This window comes from Elephas maximus, chromosome 15, assembly GCF_024166365.1.
Source record: "Elephas maximus indicus isolate mEleMax1 chromosome 15, mEleMax1 primary haplotype, whole genome shotgun sequence".
NCBI lineage: Eukaryota > Metazoa > Chordata > Mammalia > Proboscidea > Elephantidae > Elephas > Elephas maximus.
In genome coordinates, this window is record NC_064833.1 from 71,969,867 (window position 1) to 71,993,359 (window position 23,493).

Below are 23,493 nucleotides of genomic sequence, written 5' to 3' on the forward strand. Positions count from 1 at the left end.
GTAAGTAGGAAAACCAAAAAAGAAAAAAAAAACAAACCCATTGCCGTTGAGTCAGTTCCGACTCACAGTGACCCTAGAGGACAGAGCAGAACTGCCCGATAGTGTTTCCAAGGACTGGCTGGTGGATTCGAACTGCCAGCCTTTTGGCTAGCAGCCAAATTGCTTAACTACTGTGTTACCAGGGCTCCAAGTAGGAAAAGGCCGTTTTTAATTTTCATTATTGCTAGCTTTTTCTTGATAGCGATAACCCTTTGTTCAAAGTGACTAACAGTAACACATATGTATGAATACTGGTGTGAGATTCCTTTATTCTGCTCTCTAGTAAATGAACAAGAAAATGGAATTTCTTATTTCAACTAATATTTTAGATTTCTTCAGTAATTTTATGACTTCCACCTCAAAGGACCTATACTCATTAATTCACTATTATTAATGCACTTTTCTAAAGAGCTCGTTGCCTTACTTTATACTGTACCCTTTTTTACTTTCAACTTATTAACCTGAATTAATAAGAACTCTTTCTTTCCTCTTTGATGACTTCATACAGTCTCCATTCTCTATAAGCTTTTAAAAATGCAGGTGATAAAAAAAATCATCCCAAATGTCTGCAGAGATGTGTAAAACTATCTGTGGTTCCTTCTGTGATTTTACAATGATTTCCTGTAGTTACCTTGATATTTACTTTTTTTTTTTTTTTTCTTTTCTTTTCTAGGGTTTGTTTCCTTTTTTATTCTTTTTTGGCCAAGTGACCATGGGGTTAACATTTGGCTCACCATAACGCCCAGATGTCTTTTTAAGTGTTTTCTGTGAGTTTTGAAAGTACATTTGCTTTTCCTAGGTGACCGGTCCTTTTTTTGATCCCCTGTCTCATTGTCCTAGCAGTCATCTATAAAACAAGGAAGTTGACCTTTAATTCTCAAAATCAGTCATTCTTTTGTTTCATTGTTTTTTGTAATCCATTTTTTAATGCCATCTTTCTTTTCTTTCATTATCTTTCTTGAATTAATATGTTGCATATTTTAGCTTTGATACTAAAATAGAAGACTCGTGAAATCATTTTTCACTCGAAAAGAAATAAATGACATTTTCAGTGCATCCTCAAGGATTTTTCAGTCTTGTTGAGGAAATATACATGAAACAATTTTAAAAAAGAATGTAACAGTAATTCAGCAACAGCTGAGTTACAGAGTGTACACTAATGTTTCTGTAGAATTTGAGAAAAGAAAGATCTGTAAGAGGAGGCAGTGTGGGGTACCTAGAGTAATTGATTTAGTATTTGCTGTTGAGGAGCTCTGAGTCGGAATCAACTCGACAGCAGTGGGTTTGGTTTTTTGTTTTTGTTTTTATTGAGGAGCTCGGCCTTAGAGCATGAGTACCTTTGAAAGGAAGAAAGAGAGGTAGCCTGACCTTTTAGATAGGGTGGCAGGGGTAAAGACACCCACGCAGGGCGGGTATGGAGGAAGAGATGGGGGAGTTGTGTTGGGGAATGTGAAAGACCTGATTAGATGGACAAGATGAGACCAGTTAATGAGTTTTTAAATTATGAGTTTGAATGGACTTCATGCTGTTACTCTGACTACATCAAGTTCAAATTCTTCAAAAGAACTCAACACATGCTGCAGTTGGTGCCACTTACAGATTTTTTTAGAAGAGGGTAACATATCTAAAACTAGAATGTAAGTAAACTGAAGTAACTTTCTGAGAAATCAAAATTAGGAAGACCTGAAAGTAGACAACTATAGTACAGTAACCTCATAATAGATAATCAAAGCCTGAACCAGAAGAATGAAGAAGACTAAGAAGTGCAGAAGACATTTTGAAAATCCCAAGAATTTTTCCCAGGTGTTAAAATATTAATCCAAGTGTTTTCCCTCCTCTGGATTATAAAATTATTTAGGAAAGTATGAAAGCACTGTGTACATAGATGTAAAATAAACATTTTCTATGTCATTTTGGTAATTCAGCAACAGTGAATCCGATGTTGACTTTTTTATACTATTGGATTACTTTGGCTTTTCTCAGTGAATGGGGGATCTTGGACTGGTGAGCCTCCTAGGCGGAACAGCCACACCTTCAATTGTCGGATGCTGGTAAAACCTTTACCTGATTCAGAAGAGGAAGGTCATGATAACCAGGAAGCACATCAGAAATATGAAACTATGCAGTGCTTTGCTGTTTCTCAACCAAAGTCCATCAAAGAAGAAGGAGAAGGTAGGGCAGAAATCTCTAGAATGGTTTTGTATCTGTGAATGCATCCCTGTACTATATCTTTCACACCGAATCTAAAATTCGCGATCACATTAAGAAAAATTTAGAGGCAGTTTCTTTATTCTTCTCTCCTACTTTATGATGATTAGCTTTTTGTGATAAATTCAATTTTTTAAGTCTTCAGAACAGCACTGTCTAATGAAATTTTTTGTTGTGACAACAATTTTATACATCTCCATTGTCAATACGGCAGCCACGAGCCACATGTGACTGTTGAGCACTTGAAACAAGATTAGTGCAACTAAATTTTTAATTTTATTAAATTTAAATAGCCACATGTGGCTGGTGACTGCCATATCAGTACAACTCTGTAACACTGGGGGTTAACCTTTTGGTGATCCTGGGTGCCCTTGTAAATCTAATGCAAGGTGCGCGCCATAGCCCTAGAAAAATGCACATAGGTACAAACATTTTTCACATACTTTCAGAGTATTGGATTCCATATAGCATGTCCATGGGGACTAGATTCTGAATGTGGTGCAATGAAACAATACTTAAGAGGATCGAGATGGGAGTGGGGAATGGATGGAAGCTCAAACTGCAAGCTTACAGGCTGGCCCCCTTAAAGAAATGCTGATCACTGTGCATCCCTCCAAGCAAGCCATTTCACGCAGCTGAGTATCCCCCTCTGCAATATGAGAGGATATTCTGTATGTGAGTGGAAGGGAAATGGCAAAGGAACACTAGTGGAGTGGACACATCACAAGTTTATAATCAGACAGGCCAGCTCTGTGACTTTGGGCAAGTTACTTGACTTCTCTGAGCATCGGGTTACTCTATTTTCAAGTGAAATCACTAATACCAGTATCAGAATACTGTAAGAATTTAAAGAGTATGCCAGAATCATGGTTGACATGTGTTTTACATTTAAAATATGTAGATTTTTTTAAATTTAAATCCTATTGGAAAGAATATTAGCACTGTTATAGATGATACTTAGCTTTTCAAAATTAAGTTTTTGCTTAGGTAAAAAAAACCAAACCAAACCCGTTGCCATTGAGTCAGTCCAACTCACAGCGACCCTATAGGACAGAGTAGAACTGTTCCATAGAGTTTCCAAGGACCGCCTGGTAGATTTGAACTGCCAGCCTTTTGGTTAGCAGCCATAGCACTTAACCGCTACTCCACCAGGGTTTGCTTTGCTTCAGTATGGAGTGTCAAACAATTTTATTTTATTTTCTGCAACAGCAATTGCTGCAAATTCTTAAAGCGGTATTAAAAAAGTACACCTTAGCTAATGTCTGAATTTGTATTTTATATTTAAACATTTTTGTGTCTTTAAAATTCTGTATGTTAACACAATATAGCGTAAGAGCAGGACTTCTGAGCCTGGTCTGCTCTGGTTCAAATCCTGGCTCCAACAAAGTTTCGTGTGATGTTGAGAAAGTTGCCTAAACTTTGTGCTTTGGTTTTCTCCTCTGTTAAGTGGAAATAATGCTGCATAGAGGAGTTAAGAGATTAAATGAGTTTATAGCCTGAAATCTGCTCAAAAGATGCCTCACTTATAGAAGAAGCTCAAAAAATTTAGCCTTTACTGTGTTGAGGATGATGATTACATTTTAATTTTGTGGTACCAGCTATTAATAAATATGTTTTAAGACACTCTTTTCTAATTCAAGTTGCATTGATCATAAATGAGTGACATAAAAAGATACGAAACCAAACCCTGTCGCCTTCGAGTCGATTCCAACTCATAGTAACCCTACAGGACGGAGTAGAACTGCCTTTATTTTTTAATAACCTTTTATCCAACATTATTGAAATTCAAAGGACTGTATGATATGCTTTGAGTGTTACAAAGATATATAAAACATTTTCCTGCTCTCCAGAAGTAAACACAGATGTATAAAACCATCGAAGTGGGGTGAGAGGAGTAAATGCTTAGTGTTGGCTGTGTGAGAAACTAGCCATGGCCAAGATTCTAAATTGTAATAGGGCTGTTTATGGCACATATTGCATTTTCCAGATACTGTGGGGTATGTTCTCCAAATATGGGTCTACACTCACTTCATAGTCTTTGTTTTCAATTTCATATTGCCATTGTAAGGTTATTTATATGCTTTGGAAAAAGGTACATTTTTCCTATGTCTTAGATTTAGATCTAGTTTTCCTGTATCCTAGGGAACTTAAGACTTAAGAAGCAAACCCTTGACAATGTAGAGCATCAGGTTTTAGTTTTCATTATTTTTAGATTTTATTAGGAATTCAGCTGGTTGTTTCTTTCAGCCATTTACTAAAAAGATTGTTTTTTTCAAACCTCACTGGAGAGATGGTTTCAGATTGATAATTCTCTATAGAGTAATGGAAGGTTTTTGTCAGGTATTTTATGAAGTGGCTTCCCCAGCCCATCCTACACAGCACGGCTCTCCACTTCCCAGCCCCTTGCCACTTGAGGTGAGGAGACAGAAAGGCCAGCAAGCAGCACAGCACATGATATTTTGCCACTCTCTCCCTTACTGATTTAGAAGGCTGTGCCCTGGTAGCATAGTGGTGTAGTGGTTAAGAGCTACAGCTGCTAACCAAAAGGTCAGCAATTCAAATCCACAGGTGCTCCTTGGAAACTGTATGGGGTAGTTCTACTCTGTCCTGTAAGATCACTATGGGTCTAAATCAACTCAACGACAACGGCTTTGGAAGCCTTGGTTGCATAGTGGTTAAATGCTACAAGTGCTAACCAAGAGGTTGGGAGTTTGAATCCACCAGGCGCTCCTTGGAAATTCTGTCAGGCAGTTCTCCTCTGTCCTGTAGGATTGCTATGGGTCAGAATTGACTCGACGGCGGTGGGTTTGGTTTTTGGTTTTGGCTGTCATAAATGTGTTTTGGTTTGTTTGTATCACTAAAAAAGCCTAACGTGATAAACATAACTATGTATTATTTAAGATTTGCAGTCCTGCTTGATTTGTGTGGCAAGAAGAGTTCCCATGAAGGAAAGACCAATTCTTCCCTCATCAGAAAGTTTTACTACTCGCCAGGATCTCCAAGGTAAATTTTTTTTTTTCGAAAGAAGACCAGAGAACTCATTTTAGAATACTCATATATTTATAAATGCAAGAAATATCTGTGACAGAATGTGAAGACGCTGGTAATAGTGATTGTTTCTAGGATAGAAGTATCGAGGAGCTGGAGGACAGGAGTTGGGGGACACTTATTTTCACTGCATACCCTTTGGTGCTCTGAACTTGCACTACCTATTCTAAATAAATAAATTTAAGTCTTTTAAATCTAGTTATTTCCATAAGGAACTTAACAGTCTGTGAGTATAATGTCTGCTGTTATTTAATAGGCAAGATCACTTCTCTGGATACCAGCACCATGCGGGCCGCCATGAAACCAGGCTGGGAGGATCTGGTGAGACGGTGCATTCAGAAGTTCCACGCCCAGCACGAAGGGGAATCCGTGTCCTATGCTAAGCGGCATCATCATGAAGGTAAGCATCCCTAAAGGCTGTTTCTCTTGCAGTTGATCTTACTTAAGTTATTGCTTCCTATGAAAGCTTTTTCTCAGTGATTCCTGAAGTACAGCTCTGGGGACTTGGATCTCATGACCCCCTTTGTGGTTCACATGTACCTGTGTCATCTGACCTGGAAGATGCAGCCACCTGAAGGAAAATTTAACAGGTGAACCTGTAAGATAAAAGGGTGTGCTGAAGGTAATAAACTAAGAAACGACAATTTCATGCGGACAGTCAAAAGGAAAAGGGAAAGAGGTCATTTTCTTTGAGTCTAAGTCTTTTGGATATATGAGGCAAGATAAGAAGGTACCATCTAATATCATAAAACACATTATCTGAATCATGAGGAAAATTTGGAAATAAAGATGAAATGAAAATTGCAAGATCAAGTGAATCATTGGTAGAGGTGACATGGGAGCCAAGGCCTCCTTCAAGGTAATGACTAACAAAGACTACTGAGATTTGGGCCAAGAAGGCCCAGGCAGATGAAGTGACTTGTCTGAGGCCACATAATTAATTAATACAACAGCCAGAATTAAACTCAAGGCGTCAGAGTCATATTTCAGTAATAATTAGCAGCCATTATTGAGCTGCTAGTCTGATCTGACATTGCACCTTCCTTACATTATCTCATTGATTCTTGCAGCAAGCCTCTGAAGTCAGCATTATAACTCTCCATATACAGGTGTGTAAGCTGAGCCAGGTAAAATGAATGGCTCAAGATCATCCCATTAGGAGGTGGCAGCGCTGGGAGCTAGTCTGAAGCCTGGCCTGGTCACTCTGCTATGCTGCTCCCAGAGTTCTTTCCAGGAATCACTTTTTTCTCATGTTCCTTTCAGTTGTGTGTTAATGAATCGAGAACAAAGATAATTCCTTTGCTTTAATAAGTGCAGTGTCACGAGAGGGCACTTTTTTCTCCTTATCTTATGATTCTCCTCTCATAGGCGTTTTATATCGGGACAGGGTATATACTTGGTTAAGATATGTAGATGTCCCAGGGAATTATCGAGGAGCCCACATGTTGGGAACTAGGGGCAGTGCAGTGTACCTCATAACTCAGCTTGCCACATTTTTCTGTATAAGTATTGAAAATATAGTCTTATAATTTTAATTTGTCATCATCTGTTTAATATGCACTGTGACCTTGGCATTTTGCTTGTAGTATTTGTAGATTTAAGCATTATACCTTTTGGGTCACTTACCAAAAAGCACGAATCATAGTAAATTACTCTTCTTCCCATTCACTTACTTTTTCTTTATCCTAGTCATGTGGTATTCTCCTAGAAATAAGCACATCACCCAACAATTTGCATCTCCCAGCATTTTATTTAAGTTGGAAAAATACAAATAGTATATTTGGCAGAAATCAATATTTAACCTACCATTTCACTACATCTGATTTAAAATAAAAAGAATAACAACAAAAAATAAGAAATCAACGTGAGCAAGTGTGTTCACTGTCTGTGGGTCCCTAGTACAGTGCCCTGCATTTAATTCTGTGGCCCTCTAATTCTAAAAATTTTCCTGATTTACTTACAAAAGAGTATATATAGAAGTACCAGGCACCGTGCTAAGTTTAAACAGATAGGACCCAGTGAGAGAAAACACCAAGTAGACAACCAAACTTATGAAATAGGTAAGAAGGGGATGATCATTTCCATTGAAAAACAATCTGCTGGAAGGCTTTGTTTAAAAGGAGAGCTTCCTAAATGCATCCAAGTGCATGCTTACAGATATCTACTTAGTAGAGATGTTTGATGCAGACAAAATGGAAACGAAAAATCTTCAGGGATCATAGCCAAGGCCAGATAAAATTCTAAAATTATGCTTATGCCTTTGTAAATATGAGTCCTGTTATAAAAATTCTGTTTATATCACTTTTAGTAACATATTTATTATGTAAAGCAAGATACATATATATGTGTGGTAATTCATTTCTGATACTGCTACTTTCAAGTAACTTCATGTAACAATTGATAGCAGGAAGTAACAGCTAAATACTCAAGCAGCAGAGGGGATTTCATAGACAAATTTCCCAAAATGAAATTTTGCTGAGAAATGAGAATATGTATTATGTACAATAGCCTCCCCACCCCAACCACCACCGCCACACGCACACACTTGCAGCAATTTTGGGGCATCGCGAATGTGCTTGGTTGCTTTAAGGCTAGCTACTCAGCCCACAAAATTGGTGCTGAGGATTATGTGGTAGAAACATGACAATCTTCTTAAAACAGTATGAAAAAGCCAGTTACTGTCAAGTTGATTCCCACTCACGGCGACCCCATGTGTTACAGAGTAGAACTTCACTGTATAGAGTTTTCATGGGTGTGACCTCTGGGAAGTAGATCAGCAGGCCTTTCTTCCCAGGTGCCTCTAGGTGGGTTTGAACCACCAACATTTTGATTAATAGCTGAGCACTTAACTGTTTGCCCATCCAGGGAGGCCTAAGACAGTGCAAGAGGAAGCTGAATTATGGCCACTTTTTTTCTGAATTGAAATGTTCTTTTTTATGTACAGTGTTAGACAGTTTTTTTTTTAAGTTGTTTTAAAAGGTAATTCTTAAAATTATTTTGAGAGACGTATTAGCCTAGTTGATTTGTGTTATATTTTCTGGTATTATTTGTCTTGAAAGTGTCAGCACCTGACGCTTTATCCAGAAGTTATTCAGAAATTAAAATAAACGAGTTACATGTCACTGAGAGTAATTCATACTGTTACTGTTCCTGTTTTCTGTTTAGTGCTTTTTTTTTTTTTCCTCTGAAAAGATTATTCTGATTGTTTATCTTTTACTTCCTCTTGTCCTAACCACAGAAATAATACCTCTTATACAATGAGAAACAGAATTGGTAGAAAGTAATGTGAAATGATGGATTAAACATAGGTAACTTCTAGATGAATATTTGGAAAATATCACATTTAGTGTCATATATTTTATTGTAATATTTGTATTAGTTTAAGGGGAAATTAAAGACAAATTGTACACTCTAAAGGTGTCATGTTTATGCATTGTATTGTTTCTAACATTTTAAACAAATCATTGAAAAGCTTGTTTTGAGCTAATAAACAGTTTATACTCTAATTTGGTGTGGTACTGAAAATTTGGAAAAGAACAGCGTTTGAGGGTCCAGACCTCATGAAAAACAGTATATTGAATTAGTTGGTATAATGAAAAGTAAATGTGCTTTTAAAATTCTGTAATGTTTTAATAGCATGAAGTGTTACTTACAACTCTTTAACATATTGGTAGGAAAATACTACGCTTGATGAAGTTTACTAGTGTTATTGTCTCTGCCCTCCCCCCTCATTTTTTTTTTTTCTAAACATGCATTCTGTTTACTTGCTTGCCTGCAGTGCTAAGACAAGGACTGGCATTCAGTCAAATCTATCGTTTTTCCTTGTCCGACGGCACTCTTGTTGCTGCCCAAACGAAGAGCAAACTCATCCGTTCTCAGACTACTAACGAACCTCAGCTTGTAATATCTTTACATATGCTTCACAGGTAATCCTAGTTCTAAGAACTCATTTTCCCTTCCCAAGTTAGGAGGAAATGTTACAACAGCAATAAATCATCCTAGAGCTTTCCAGGCTTGTTAGATATTTCTGTTGATCTTCCCCAGTAATGTAAAATGTAAATATAAAGTTAAATTGCCATTAACTGTTGGCTAAAAGACAACTCCTAATAACTGGCCAAGTAGGGCTGTCCTCTGAATTTTAGCCTCAGTATTCGTGATTTTTACAATGCAGCCGGAAGCGCACAAGGCCAGGATTAGCTTTGCACTTCCATGACTGGCAGTTACACTGGAGAAGGGAAACAAATCAGTGCACAGTGGGGCTACATGCAGGGCAGGAACACTGAAGCCAGTAGTGTCATGTCTGTTCTAACACTTTCAAATTTATGTACTTAGAAGGAATATTTTAGATTTTTGTTTTCAGGTTTAAATTAACTTCTTGATATTCTACTTTAAATGGAAGGGTAATAAACATTTCCATCAAAAATGAAAGTAAAGAATATTGAGTGTTGATTTTTTAAAGTAAATGTCATAAACTATATTGTTTTAGAGCACAAATCTGGGAAGGTGATTAAATTTCAAGTTAATATAAATACTTGTGTATGTGCTATATAGAACTTTATGAGGTACTATCAGAAGATATATAAAGTTGCTCTGGTTAAAGAATTCCATTTTATTACCTTCCCCAATTATTTACTTTTTTATTTGGGAATTAAAAAAAAAAACTGGCAGCTCTGTTTGCCAGCTGCTAATAAATCTGACCTCAAACTGAAACAATTTGAAAGTGATTACAGATGTGCCAAATTTCACCCACCTAACTTGAAGCTAATGTTTGACAATTTGTGAAATCGATTTTGTTTGGGTTTGTGAACACATTTGGTAACTCACAAGTGACGGCCAAGGCTGTAAATTAGAGCTCCTAGGACTTGGAAAGTCATCTAGCTTAGAAAACCTGCTTTTAGTCATTAGTAAGGAGATGGATGGGAGCTGTCTAGGAGTAAGGGAGTAAAATCACACACAAAAGTCACTCTGCACTTGCCTCCCAGCCAAGTTGTCTGTCTTGGAGGCTCATGCCCTGACTTGCAGAGTGACGGGGAGAAGTAAGTGGAAATCTGTTTGACAAGGCACTGTAACGCTGAGCAGTTTTAGTAACTTTTTGGCTCTAGAATTTGCAGAGTTTCTGATAGTTAGGGGTATGTTTTTCTCCCTAAGTTTGCTTTTCATCATGAGCCACGTGATACATAACAGAACACTCCAGACTTACAGATGTGTCTATTGTTAGGGATCAGAATCTGGCAAGTAATTAAATACAGCGATACTTGTTTGGGTCATCTCTTTAAGGTGGTGCAAGCTCTCAGTTATTCATGGTAATAAACTGTTTAATGAGAAAGATATGTCATGTAATTGTAACCCCCCTAATGTCTTATCTAGTAAATGCAATTTCAACGTAGTAGTAGTCAGATTTAAACACAGCTCCTCTCTAAAACCTCAGACATCGTAATGAGTTGGCTGAAAAACATGCCTTTTGGCCCAAAACTGTACATGTTCAGTCTTGTCCATAATTGCAGATGGCTTCATCAAAGTATTATCTTTCCTTTAAATGTAGTCTATTCTTTTAAAGAAAGAAGCCACCTTGTTTTTTAAAAATTACTGACAACTTTTTATTTTTCCTTTTAACTAATTTTTTTTTTTTTTTTTTTTCACTTACACAGAGAGCAGAATGTGTGTGTAATGAATCCGGATCTGACTGGACAAGCTATGGGGAAGCCATTGAATCCAATTAGCTCTAGCAGCCCTGCCCATCAGGCCATGTGCAGTGGGAACCCAGGTCAGGACATGACCCTCAGTAGCAATATAAATTTTCCCATAAATGGCCCAAAGGAACAGATGGGCATGCCCATGGGCAGGTTTGGTGGTTCTGGGGGAATGAACCATGTGTCAAGCATGCAAGCAACCACTCCTCAGGGTAGTAACTATGCACTCAAAATGAACAGTCCCTCACAAAGCAGCCCTGGTATGAACCCAGGACAGCCCAACTCCATGCTCTCACCAAGGCATCGCATGAGCCCTGGAGTGGCTGGAAGCCCTCGAATCCCACCCAGTCAGTTTTCCCCTGCAGGAAGCTTGCATTCCCCTGTGGGAGTTTGCAGCAGCACAGGAAATAGCCATAGTTACACCAACAGTTCCCTCAATGCACTTCAGGCCCTCAGTGAGGGGCACGGGGTCTCATTAGGGTCATCGTTGGCTTCACCGGACCTAAAAATGGGCAATTTGCAAAACTCCCCAGTTAATATGAATCCTCCCCCGCTCAGCAAGATGGGAAGCTTAGACTCCAAAGACTGTTTTGGACTTTATGGGGAGCCATCTGAAGGTACAACTGGACAAACAGAGAGCAGCTGCCATCCTGGGGAGCAGAAGGAAACAAATGATTCTAACATGCCCCAGCCTGGGAGCAGTGAGAGGCCTGACGGACAGAACCGACTGCATGACAGCAAAGGACAGACCAAGCTCCTGCAGCTGCTGACCACCAAGTCGGATCAGATGGAGCCTTCACCATTACCCAGCTCTTTGTCGGACACAAACAAGGACTCCACAAGTAGCTTGCCTGGTTCTGGGTCAACACATGGAACATCGCTCAAGGAGAAGCATAAAATTTTGCACAGACTCTTGCAGGACAGCAGTTCCCCTGTGGACTTGACTAAGTTAATCGCAGAAGCCACAGGCAAAGAGTTGAGCCAGGAGTCCAGCAGCACAGCTCCGGGTTCAGAAGTGACTATTAAACAGGAGCCAGTGAGCCCCAAAAAGAAAGAGAATGCACTACTTCGCTATTTGCTAGATAAAGATGATACTAAAGATATTGGTTTACCAGAAATAACCCCCAAACTTGAGCGACTGGACAGTAAGACAGACCCTGCCGGTAACACAAAATTAATAGCTATGAAAACTGAGAAAGAGGAGATGACCTTTGAGCCTAGTGACCAGGTAAGTTTTGTAATATGTTCTCCCAAGAGTACTAATCCACATTCATCAAAGATTTTCTCCACAGGGGCCTTTTGAGGCCCCAGGCGATTAGATAAAAATAAGCCTTCTTTTTTGTCTTGCTTACCTTAAGACAGTTAATTCTCAATGAAACGACATGTTCTTAGTGAATAGTGACACTGGTATAAAACAGAGGTTGGCAGACTTTTTCTGTAAAGAGCCAAATGGTAATGTTTAATATGGCTCTGCAGGCCTCTGGTCCCTGCCACAAGTGTTCACTTCTACCCTCATAGTGCCAAAGCAGTCACAGACACTATGTAAACAAGCAAGTGTAACTGTGTTCCCATAAAACTTTACGTATGGACACTGAAACTTGAATTTTATATAATTTTCATGTGTCACAAAATATTCTTTCGATTTTGTTTTTTTTAACCATAAAAATAAGTGAAACCCATTCTTAGTTCACGGGCCCCACCAAAGCAAATGGTGGGCTAGATCTGGCCCTCAGACTATAGTTTGCTGACCACTGATACAGAGGATGCCTCAAATACGAGCTAGTCACTTCCTTGAAAATGAGCTTTGTCAGAATGAGTTATTTGTTTACTTTTCTCTCTTTTTAAGATCAACGTTTAACTGATTTCTCAGAACTAATGACGATCATTCTGCCTTTCTTTATCCTCAGCTGTAACTCTGAATGCAGAAGAATTTAAATATAAAAAATATTTAAGAGGAAATGCATAGTAGGAAAGGAGAGGTAAAGTTTGGCTTGATGTTAATATATCTGAGCCATTGTGTGTGAAGTTCAAAACCAGAGTAATAAGTTATATTATTTGTTAATTTGGTCTAAAAAATTAATTTCAAAAAAAAAAAATCCAGAAGAGCCAAAATGATGTTCAAAAATCATTCTTTACAGTACTCGAATGAGATAATGACATCACAGGAAAAACAGAAAGCCATTTAAATTTTTTTTTTCCCTAACTGTGATTTTGGAGAAAATTTACATAGCAAATTTAGGCTCTCATTAACAATTTCTGTACATGTTATTCACTGACATTGGTAACACTTTTCATAATGTGTCAGGATGCTCATTATTTCCCTTCTGGCTGTTCTCTGTCCGTTAATCTGGCTTCCTTGTCCCTCCTTACCATCTCATCTTTGCTCCAGGGTAAATGTTGACCATTAGGTCTCATTTAGATGATTGTTAAGAGGAGCAAAATACTCACGGGTGATTTTTATTTTATGAGAAGCCACTCTGTCTTTTGACTGATAGGTGACCCCTGGGAGTAGTTTGAGTTCCAAGTTTAAAGGGTATCCCAGGGCAATAGTCTCAGGGCTTCCCCTAGTCTCTTAGCAGTCCAGTAAGCCTGATCTTTTTTAGGAGTTTGAGTTTTATTCCACGTTTTTCTCCTATTCTGTGTGGGACCATCATCTACTGTGTTTCTGGTCAGAACAGTTGGTAGTGGTGGCCAGATACCATCTAGTTCTTCTGGTCTCAAGGTAGATGAGGCTGTGATTCATATAGACTGTTAGTTCTGTACACTCGTTTCTTCTTTGAATCTTTGGTTTCCTTCTTTCTCTTTTGCTCCAGATGCATAGAGACCAATAGTTCTGTCTTAGATGGCTGCTTGCAAATTTTTAAGACCCCATACACTACTCACCAAACTAGGATGTAGAACATTATCTTTATGAGCCGTGTGATGCCAGATGACCAAGTTGCCCCCCAAGAGTATGGTCCTAAGTCTTCAAAACCACTAACCCGATCTTCCAACGTTTTTGGTTATGTCCGGAAAGTATTTATAACTGTAGCCCCCATGTATGAGTATATATGCAACACACACAAATACGTAGATACACTTGCCTACAGAAACACCTGTGCGTGTGTACCTGCATATTCATGTGTGCTTAACTGTACATACATAAGCATACATCTGTATCTATTAACCACACACATTTTTTGTTGTTGTTGTTGTTATTACTGTTGTTGCAAAATTGTATATGTTGTAAGCTTTTACCAAAATCGTCCATTATTGTGTACTTCTTAGTGTCATTTTTTACCTTGGTCAAGTCGTGCTGACTTCACCCTTATATGGTATTGCCTTATTCATCACCAAAACTAACAAGTGTCTACTATCTAGAAAGTGACTTTCCCTCCCTCTCCTTCCAAAGAATGTTTTCTGTATGTATATCTGTTCTTATCTTTTTATAACAGTGAGATCTTACAGTGTTTGTCCTTTTGTGATTGACTTATTGCAATCAGCATAATGTCCCCCAGATTGATCCATGTTTTAGTATATTTTGAGAATGTGTCACTATTCTTTATGCCTGAATGCTGTTCCATTTTGTGTATGTACCACAGTTTATCCATTTATCTGTTGATGGTTAGTTAGGTTGTTTCTGTCTTTTTGCTATTGGGAATAATGCTGCAGTGAACATGGGTGTGCACATATCTGTTCGTGTCCGTAGTTTTAGTTTTCTAGGGTATGTATACCTAGGAGTGGGATTGCTGGATCATATGATCATTTACTTCTACCCCACGCCTGATCATAAAATCAATAGAAATTTCTATTTCTAGCTTTTTGAGGAAGCACCAACCATTTTCCACAGTGGTTGAACCGATTTACAACCCCGCCAAGAGTGGAGCAGGGTTCATATCTCCCCGCAACCTCACCAGCATTTGTGGTTTTCTGTTTTTTTGATCAGTGCCATTTTTGCAGGGGTGGGATGGTATCTTGTTATAGTTTTGATTTTTATCTCTTTTTTTTTTAATGGCTAGTGATTGCAAGCATCTTTTCATGTGTTTGTTGGCTGCTTGAATGTTCTCTTTGGTGAAGTGTTTGTTCATGTACTTTGCCCATATTTTAATTAGGTTGTTTTTGTTGTTGAGTTGAAGTTTTTTATATACATTTTAGAGATTAGACCCTTATCAGATATATTGTTCCCAAAGATTTTTTCCCATCTATAAGTTCTCTTTTTACTCTTTTGATAAAGTTTTTTGATGAGCATAAATATTTAATTTTTAGTAGGTCCTAGTTATCTAACTTGTCTTCTGTTGCTCATGCATTTATACTTGTGTTTGGTAATCTATTACTGAAGCAAACTAGGTCCCATAATATTGTCCCTGTATTATCTTCCAGGAACTTCATGGTTTTCACTTTAACATTTAGGTCTTTGATCCATTTTTAGTTAGTTTTTGCATATGGTGTTAGGTCCTGTTTTGTTTTTCTGCAAATAAATATCTAGCTTTGGCAGCACCACTTGCTAAAGAGATTACTTTTTCCCCATTGAATGGACTTTAATCCCTTATCAAAAATCAGCTAAACCAAACCTGTTGCCATCAAGTTGATTCCAACTTAGGTTGACTCTATAGGACAGGGTAGAACTGCCCTATAGGGTTTCCAAGGCTGTAAATCTTTAATAAGGAAGCAGGCTGCCACATCTTTCTCTCGTGGAGCAGCTGGTAGTTTTGAACAGCAGATCTTTTGGTTAGCAGCTGAGCACTTTAACCACTGTGCCACCAGGGCTCCTTCAGGTGCTCATAGATGGTTGTATTTATTTCTGGGTTTAATATTCTTATCTATTTTTTTTTTTTAAATGAGTTATTACTGCCATAATGCTTGACATCAGGCAGTTCCTGGGGGGATCAATTGACTGGCTGGTATTAATGATTCAAGACTTCACCTGCACCATCACCTCTGCCTCTTGGCCATTAATCCGTGCCCTGTACTTCAAAATCTTTCCTCAAGCCATGACTGGCTAAGAAGTAAAGAAGCTGTATAGGCCTTCCTACTTAAAATTTTCTTTAATTTGTTGTTGAAATTTGTTTTCCAAGTAGATATTTTATGTGTCACTGTCCTCGGGGACTAGGTGTGGGTAGGGAGAGAAGAGAGGGCACCCCTTTGCTGTAACTCTGAAGTCTGCCGAGTCAGCAGAGGCTAACCCAGAGGCAGGTCTAGGATCGAAAGCAATAATCAGGAAAGCTGAGACCACACATGCTCTTAGAGCTGGTCCCCTTCCATGGTTCTAAGCACTTAGCTCCTTTGTATCTTTTACTTTGATGTCTTGACAGCTGCTACCATTCCTAAAAGGCAGCTATAATTTTTCAAACCTTTGTGCCCTTCGCAAGGAAAACAGAGCCAAATTATATAAAGATCTTTGGTGATTAATTCTTAAATTTAGATGTTCATGCTGGGCTCTGTGTATCAGCTATTCTGTAATGCTGTAAGATCATTAGGTGGGGGGGAGTCAGGGTCTCAGCAGAAAATTAATCCCAGTGTCTTAGGTTAAAATGAAGTATAAAACCATATTGACAAGTATAAATGTTTTAATCTCTTAAGGTTCACTAGAATTAGTAGAGTTAGTGGCAGGTCAAAATGGCAGGCACAGATACTGTCACTCAGGTTTCCGCACACACTAGAGGGCAGAATGGTGACCCATCAGGTACACCTTAGCTTAGTGTCGAAAGTGGCCCCTTCCTTCGTAGACAAAATTAACTTCTGTCCCAGGCCTGTGGCCCTAGGGGTTAGAAGGTCAAGGAAGGGGGACACTGTTCGGCAGTTCTATATTTAGCCCTGTATTGCACTAACTTCAGGCAAGACACTGACAAGAGAAGATAACTTAAAAAAAAAAAAGTGCTTGAGTCACTTGTAGTTTCTAATTGTTGTTTAGGAGAAACATTTGCCGCATCAAAATTGTCTCATTTGGGAAACATAAAGCCCGGAATGTAATCGGCACAAATCTGTTATGCTGGGTGGATCAAAAAGCAGTGTATAGACAAACGCACACACGTACAGTATATTTTTCATAATGAAACCCAGTCCTTGGTCTAACCCTCCCTCCACTTCCATTTAAAACTCCACCAAAAACATTGCTTCAGAGCACTTTAACATCAAAAACGTTGCAACTTGAAAAGTTACCACAGGAAGTGTGCATTACCTAAGTTTAGATCAAAGTTAGAATGGCTTACTTTAATAAAAAAAAAAGAAAAAAAAAAAAAACAGTGATTCTTTCACCTCCTGGTCTCCTTCACTATTCCCAAATACAGATTACTTATATCCCATGTTAAGTGCTACACCCATTTATTGAAGACTTTTCTTTCATTTCAAGGGAGTACAATAAATTGTTTGTATAGTAAGATAAAACAAACTGTTAAGCGGGCCTGAACTGCACAGTTAATAGACTTGTTATTTCGATTCAGAGAATAGCCATTAACTTAGTGCGAGTTTAACCTATTGCCAACTTATTAGAGACAGGAAGTACTTCGATGGCACTGTGATACCTCAGGCGGCATGCTTTACTGGGTAGAGTATTTAAACAGTGTTTGTTTCTACAGGATTTCATCACCAACAGGAAACAGCAACAGAAAATATTTCCAATATGTTTACTGACTTTTAAGTTATATATTTGTTTGCACAATGGAGCATGGTTGACACCTTACCAAATGATACTCTTCTGTTCTTTCTAATGCTTCAGGGACACTTATGATGAGGGTGAGGCAATAGTCTGAAGAGAATTTCTTGTTATTTGACTCCATTGGAAAGGCAAACCATATTTTAAACCAATAGCTATCTTGGCATTTTCCCTCCAAATGTGGTAGAATTGTATTACCATTTTTTAACAATTTTATTTTAGGCAAATGTGGTAAATTACACTTTCACTTAAAAAATTTGGAAAACTGTTTTGTAATTTCTTATAATGCTTACGTTGTTAATATTCATGTGCTCTTTATATTTCCTTCAGAGAATAAGTTGACTTGACACATGAAAAATTCATATAAGTAGCAAAAAAAAAAATAATGAAAAATTGAAGAAATCAAGTTCAATTTTCATTTTGTAGAACTTTTGCAAATAATGTGACACATTTTCTAGCCGAAATAGTTTAACTATTCAAATCGATGTGGCTAATTTGAGCATTCAAATAGATGCCTAAGCAAAATTTTGAAGTATCTTGGCAAAGCATTTTAAAGGAAGACATTATTAATCTTTTTGTCTTGCAAAGGAGTTGTGCCTAACAAAGTGAATAGGGACTGGAAGAACTTTTGGTGAGAATTAAAGCTTAAAAATTTTGGGGAGAGGAAATGTTTGAAGGTCAGAAACTTGATGTAACCAAATCCATCCCTTCTAGAACTTAATTTTGAATACAGAAGAAAATGCTATAGTCATAAAATTTTATTGCTGAGCAACCCAAGGGCTATAGACATTCTGAATTTTACCTCCTGAAGAACATTTAAAGTAAACTTACAACAATTAGATTGTTAAATATGTACTTTGAAAATTGATGAGGAATAAACACAGGCATATCAACACTATCTCTAGTAGGGAAAATTTCATATTGGATTTGTCAGGTGGTAAGCTTAATGAATTCACATAGTGTCCATAGCTGTTGGTCTCTGTAGAACCACTTGTTTTTGATAGTTGCATCAAGAAGATTCTTCATGGCTTTCTTATGACAAATAAATGTTTGTTACTTGTCAGAGCTAGACTGACTCACAGTTGAATTAGGTCTACTCTTAAAATGTCTGAGATCAAAATTTGAAAATGAATTTTTGAAAAACAACAAAAATTTATTCTGCCACAGTTCTGGAAGCCAGAAGTTCAAAATTAGGGGTTTAGCAGGTCTTTGCCTTCTCTGAAGTTATTAGGCAAAGATCCTTTCCTTGCCTCCTAGAGCTTCTGGGGAGCCCTGGTGGTGCAGTGGTTAAGAGCTTGGCTGTTGACCAAAAGGTTGACAGTTCAGATCCACCAGCCGCTCCTTGGAAACCCTATGGGGCAGTTCTACTCTGTCTTATAGGATCACTATGAGTTGGAATCAAATTGAATTGACTCAACGTCATTTAACAAACAATGATGACAGTTTCTGGTAGCCCTAAGCATTCCCTGGTTTGTGGCAGTGTAATTCCAATCTCTGCCTCAGTCGTCACATGGCATTCTTCCATTTGTGTGTCTGTGTCTGTTCTTTCTTTTTTTAATAATATTTTATTGTGTTTTTGGTGAGAGTTTATACAACAAATTAGGTTCCCATTTAACCATTTCTACACACAAATTATTCAGTGACATTGATTATATTTTTCACAATGTATCAGTACTAGTATTTTCATCCTGGTTGTCACATGTTCTTTTTTTTTTTTCCTTCTAAAGTTTTAATACATGCTTTTCAAAAATAAAAGTAAACCAAAGGAAATAATGGATTGATTTTTTAAAATTACCTCCTTAAATAAGAATAATTAAACCATCCAAATATACTTTAACATTCCGTGCATGTGTGTGTATATATGTGTGTGTGTGTGTGTATATATATATATATAAAATATTGAACTCAGACTCATTAAACACAGGAGTAAATTAGAAAGGAAGGATCATAAATTATGTCACTAAAAAAAGTGTCACTAGAAGTCCTTAAAACTTCTGCTGTCCATCCAGGGTGGTTTAAAGTATAATCTTATTTGCACAAAAAAAAAAAAAAAGGAAAGGTAGAGTCTACACCTAGACTATTGTCCATCTATGTTAAAAAAATAAAAACAAAAACTTTGTTTTACACATATATGGGATGGGGGGGATATGTTATAAATGTAAGAGCATACGTTGAGGAAAATACTGTATTTTTATTATTTTTTTATATGAACCTGTTCATTTTAGTTGTTTCTCATCGAAGACAATCTGCAAAGCTTTCTCAAGACGAAACTTATTACAGCCCGTCTCCCTCACCCCCACACATGTACTGAGCTTGGAGGGCCACTCCTTAAAAACACAGTAGACAAGGCAGCGTTGCAGGCGGGAAACTTTGTTTCACAGGCAGAGATAAGCTTCAGCTTAGTAGAGCTTCTTTCTGATCTTTGGAGCTATTTCATGATGAAATAATAAGGATATTTAGCACACGCTGTAATGAAACGTTATTTCTGAGAAATTAATGGAAGTTGTAGGAATGCTTATGAGAAATTTAGTTCAACGTGGGAAAAAATTAATTATAGGTTAAGGTGGTTAAAGGAATTCATTGTGTTTACTGAGGGCATATTACCTTCCAGGCACTGCCCTTGGAGGAAAATAAACGTTTATACTGAAAGCATCCATTTATTCAGTAAAACATGATAAAGGTAGATTATGTACAGGTACATTTAGCTTACACAGAGTCAACTATATGCATTCGGAAAAAAATGAAGAAGTGGTTATTAAACGGTTTTTTAAATAGTGTGAGCAGTTTTGCCCACCATTCATCTCAATTAGTACATGCCCTGGTTGGGTGAGCATGGGCTGTGTGACATGGATTTGCTGGTATTTGGTTCCCTGGTGGCTCTAATAGTATGACTATGAAGCTGCAAGTTTTTTTGTGTGCATGTGCGGTATGGACTGCTTCATTTGGGACTCAGCCAAAGAAATAGTAACTGTTCCCACTCTGGAGGAAAAACTAGCTGGATTGCCCTTGGAGAAGATATCTAGTGAGGTGCCTTCCTGAGAAGTTCAAAAGGTCATTTTGTCTGTCTGTACTTTAGGATATTCACTTTGGAACCTAACTCCTACCTGAGTTAGATAATCTCCCATATTTGATGCTCTTCTCTTATTAGAAGCTCAGGGTGACTAAACTAACCAGATAAAAAATCTTATATTTGTTCTGACAATTCATTACAAAGTCCTGGAAAATAGATCTCCAGGTTATCGCTAAGCTAGTTGTTTCTGCAAAGACTCAAGTAAAATGTCACTTCAGTCTGTCCTTCCTAACATGAGAAATATATTCAGTAAAAGGACATCCCATACAGATAGTACATTTGCAGTATATTACAGAAATCTTTGCAGATCCAACCTGCACGTGGGGGATAGGAATTATATGTATATAGGATAAAAGTGTAGGCCATTCCATTTTGCTTTAAATGTAATTTAGTATCAGAAGTACACAGTTTCATTTGGAATTGTCAGGGTAAATGAAAGGGTTCTTTTATTTAAATATTGTGGTCAAGGATTCAAAGTTCATGCCAGTGACTTTGGAGAAGCTGCCTAACTTATGTTTTTCTACCTACACATCAAAAGAATCACTCTTACCACTTTCTTCACTAGAAAGTAATCCTAGCATTTGACTTAGTCATTTTCTTGTGTGGTTGGCTCTGTCTGATTTTAATGACCTGGCCCATAGATAGGTTCTACTTAGAAGAATATCTATAAAATCATTTTAGCTTCCTGAAAGAAAAGTACTAAGTATGAAATAGTGGTGATACTTATTATTTTTATGGTGGTAATTAAAAATGAAATTATAAAAAAAGTAAAAAAGCCGTAAGAAACACTTTTATGGCTTTGTGATATCAGGTTAATAGGTGGTGTGATTGGGAGCAACCAGTTTTTATCCTGCTTCCCTACATTTTGTCACCTAAGCTGGTGAGTGACTGAGAAAGCCAGTGTCATTTGAAACTGAAAGTGTAAGAGGAAAAGAAAGCACTCAGAATGAAAAAGCAATGCTTAGCTAGCTCATGGTTGCTTCAAGCTTACTTTGTTTCCCAACCCCCGCCCCCCCACCCCGCCTTGCCCCATCCCAGCTCTTTCCAAAAAAAAAAAAAAAAAATTCTTAAAAGGAAATGTTCATTTGCTAAAATACTGATGTCATGCAAATTGTTATTGTTGTTATTTCATAGGAAGTTTTAACCACAAAAACTAGACTTGGACTGTAAGCCATATCTGCTCATAGTTAATTGAGAATATACTCACTCATTAATTGAATGGTTAGCATAAAATAAAGAGGAATTTATAAATTGCCAATGGGTCACAATGCTAGAAGAGAGCTTTCTTTCAATTCAGCCATTTCTCTTTTTACAGATGAGGAAATTGAGAACCAAGAGATTAAATTACTTGCCCTTTGTCAGTTTAATTTTTAGAAAGATGACGAGTTAACTGTTAGGCTTGAGGTATGCTGTCTATATCTGCATCTTTTTCCTGCCTGTGGTGCTTTATAGCCGTGTGTACCAGTTAGGTCTGTACGTACAGCTGTGCCGTTGTACCACGCCGCCCGCCTGGAGTGGGGCTGGATAAACTCTCTGTTTGTTAACTACAGCCTGGCAGCGAGTTGGACAACCTGGAGGAGATTTTGGATGATTTGCAGAATAGTCAGTTACCACAGCTTTTCCCAGACACCAGGCCAGGCGCCCCTGCTGGATCAGTCGACAAGCAAGCCATCATCAATGACCTCATGCAACTCACAGCTGAAAACAGCCCTGTCACACCTGTTGGAGCCCAGAAAACAGCATTGCGAATTTCACAGAGCAGTGAGTATGAGATATTGATGGTTATGCCAAGAAAATCGCATATAATCACTATCGGAAACGGATTATTAGGCCTAATGCAAACAGCTTAGTCACTTCAAGGTTTCTGTGATCAAATAGCACCATCTACTGTCCTGGTCCTTTGAAGCATCATTTCAAAATGTAGTCTAGTTAGCAGGTTTTCTCACACACTCTTGTAGATAATTTAATCAGCGGGGAAGGAAACTGACCCATGTTGATAGCGTTCTTCAGATAATTGCCGTATTTCCTTTCCTTTCTTTTACTGCCTTCAGAAATGAAGTTTAAAATAGATTTTATGTGTTTTAAATATGTAACTGAATACCTAAAAAATAGAAAATCAAGGAGTTATGTGAACTTTTTAGGATAACATACTATTAAAAATAAGATTCCTCTCTAAATGTTTAATCATTAAACGTGAAAGGGCTACTATACGCACTAAAAATATCTTGCCCCGTCCCTTAGGGAGTCTCGTGTAAGCATAGTTTTATATGGAACTTTATCATGTAAATGTCTTCTGAGTATATTTTAAGCTGTTTAATATGAAGCTTGAAGACCTTACATCATCTATTTATAAGCAAATGTATTTTTATCATTTTTGCATTCTTCTTATTTTAAACCCTTTTAGGTTTAATATGAACTCTTTCTTCACTGTGAACATCTAGTTTACCGACTTGATGTTACCCTAACGTTGTCCAATGGTTTGAGTGGAAGAAAATATCTTTTCTGTCCCAAGGCCATAATTTATAGAAAGATAACCTCTTCGGTGTTAACTGGAGCAGAAGATTTTTCCCTGTTCAATGCCTGACATTTGTTCTCAAACCAGAAAAGGCAGCCATCAGCCAAGTCAGAGAATATCTTTATTTTTTTCTCTTCTCGAGTGATTCCTAACCACTCTGAAAAGAGTAAGACAAAAGAAAGATGAATTTTTGCTTGTTATTTCTGAAACCTGCCTTATTTCTTAGAGAGTAGAGGGTTAATTGGGAACCATGGGAGACCACAGAGTGGAAGTGGGAGAAACACACTGGGTA

At 37.7% G+C, this 23,493-nt stretch overlaps 1 protein-coding gene across 11 annotated transcripts in view; it reads left to right on the forward strand.

Moving 5' to 3' along the window:
* NCOA2 (nuclear receptor coactivator 2) overlaps positions 1-23,493 on the forward strand; it is a 319,160-nt gene that overhangs the window by 261,451 nt on the left and 34,216 nt on the right. For all 11 annotated transcript variants that reach the window (XM_049853545.1, XM_049853541.1, XM_049853548.1 and 8 more), the window contains 6 exons: positions 2,023-2,211; positions 5,149-5,250; positions 5,552-5,695; positions 9,074-9,221; positions 10,944-12,213; positions 22,237-22,447. In XM_049853545.1, coding sequence (XP_049709502.1) covers positions 2,023-2,211; positions 5,149-5,250; positions 5,552-5,695; positions 9,074-9,221; positions 10,944-12,213; positions 22,237-22,447 — 2,064 coding nt within the window. The remainder of the gene's footprint in view (positions 1-2,022; positions 2,212-5,148; positions 5,251-5,551; positions 5,696-9,073; positions 9,222-10,943; positions 12,214-22,236; positions 22,448-23,493) is intronic.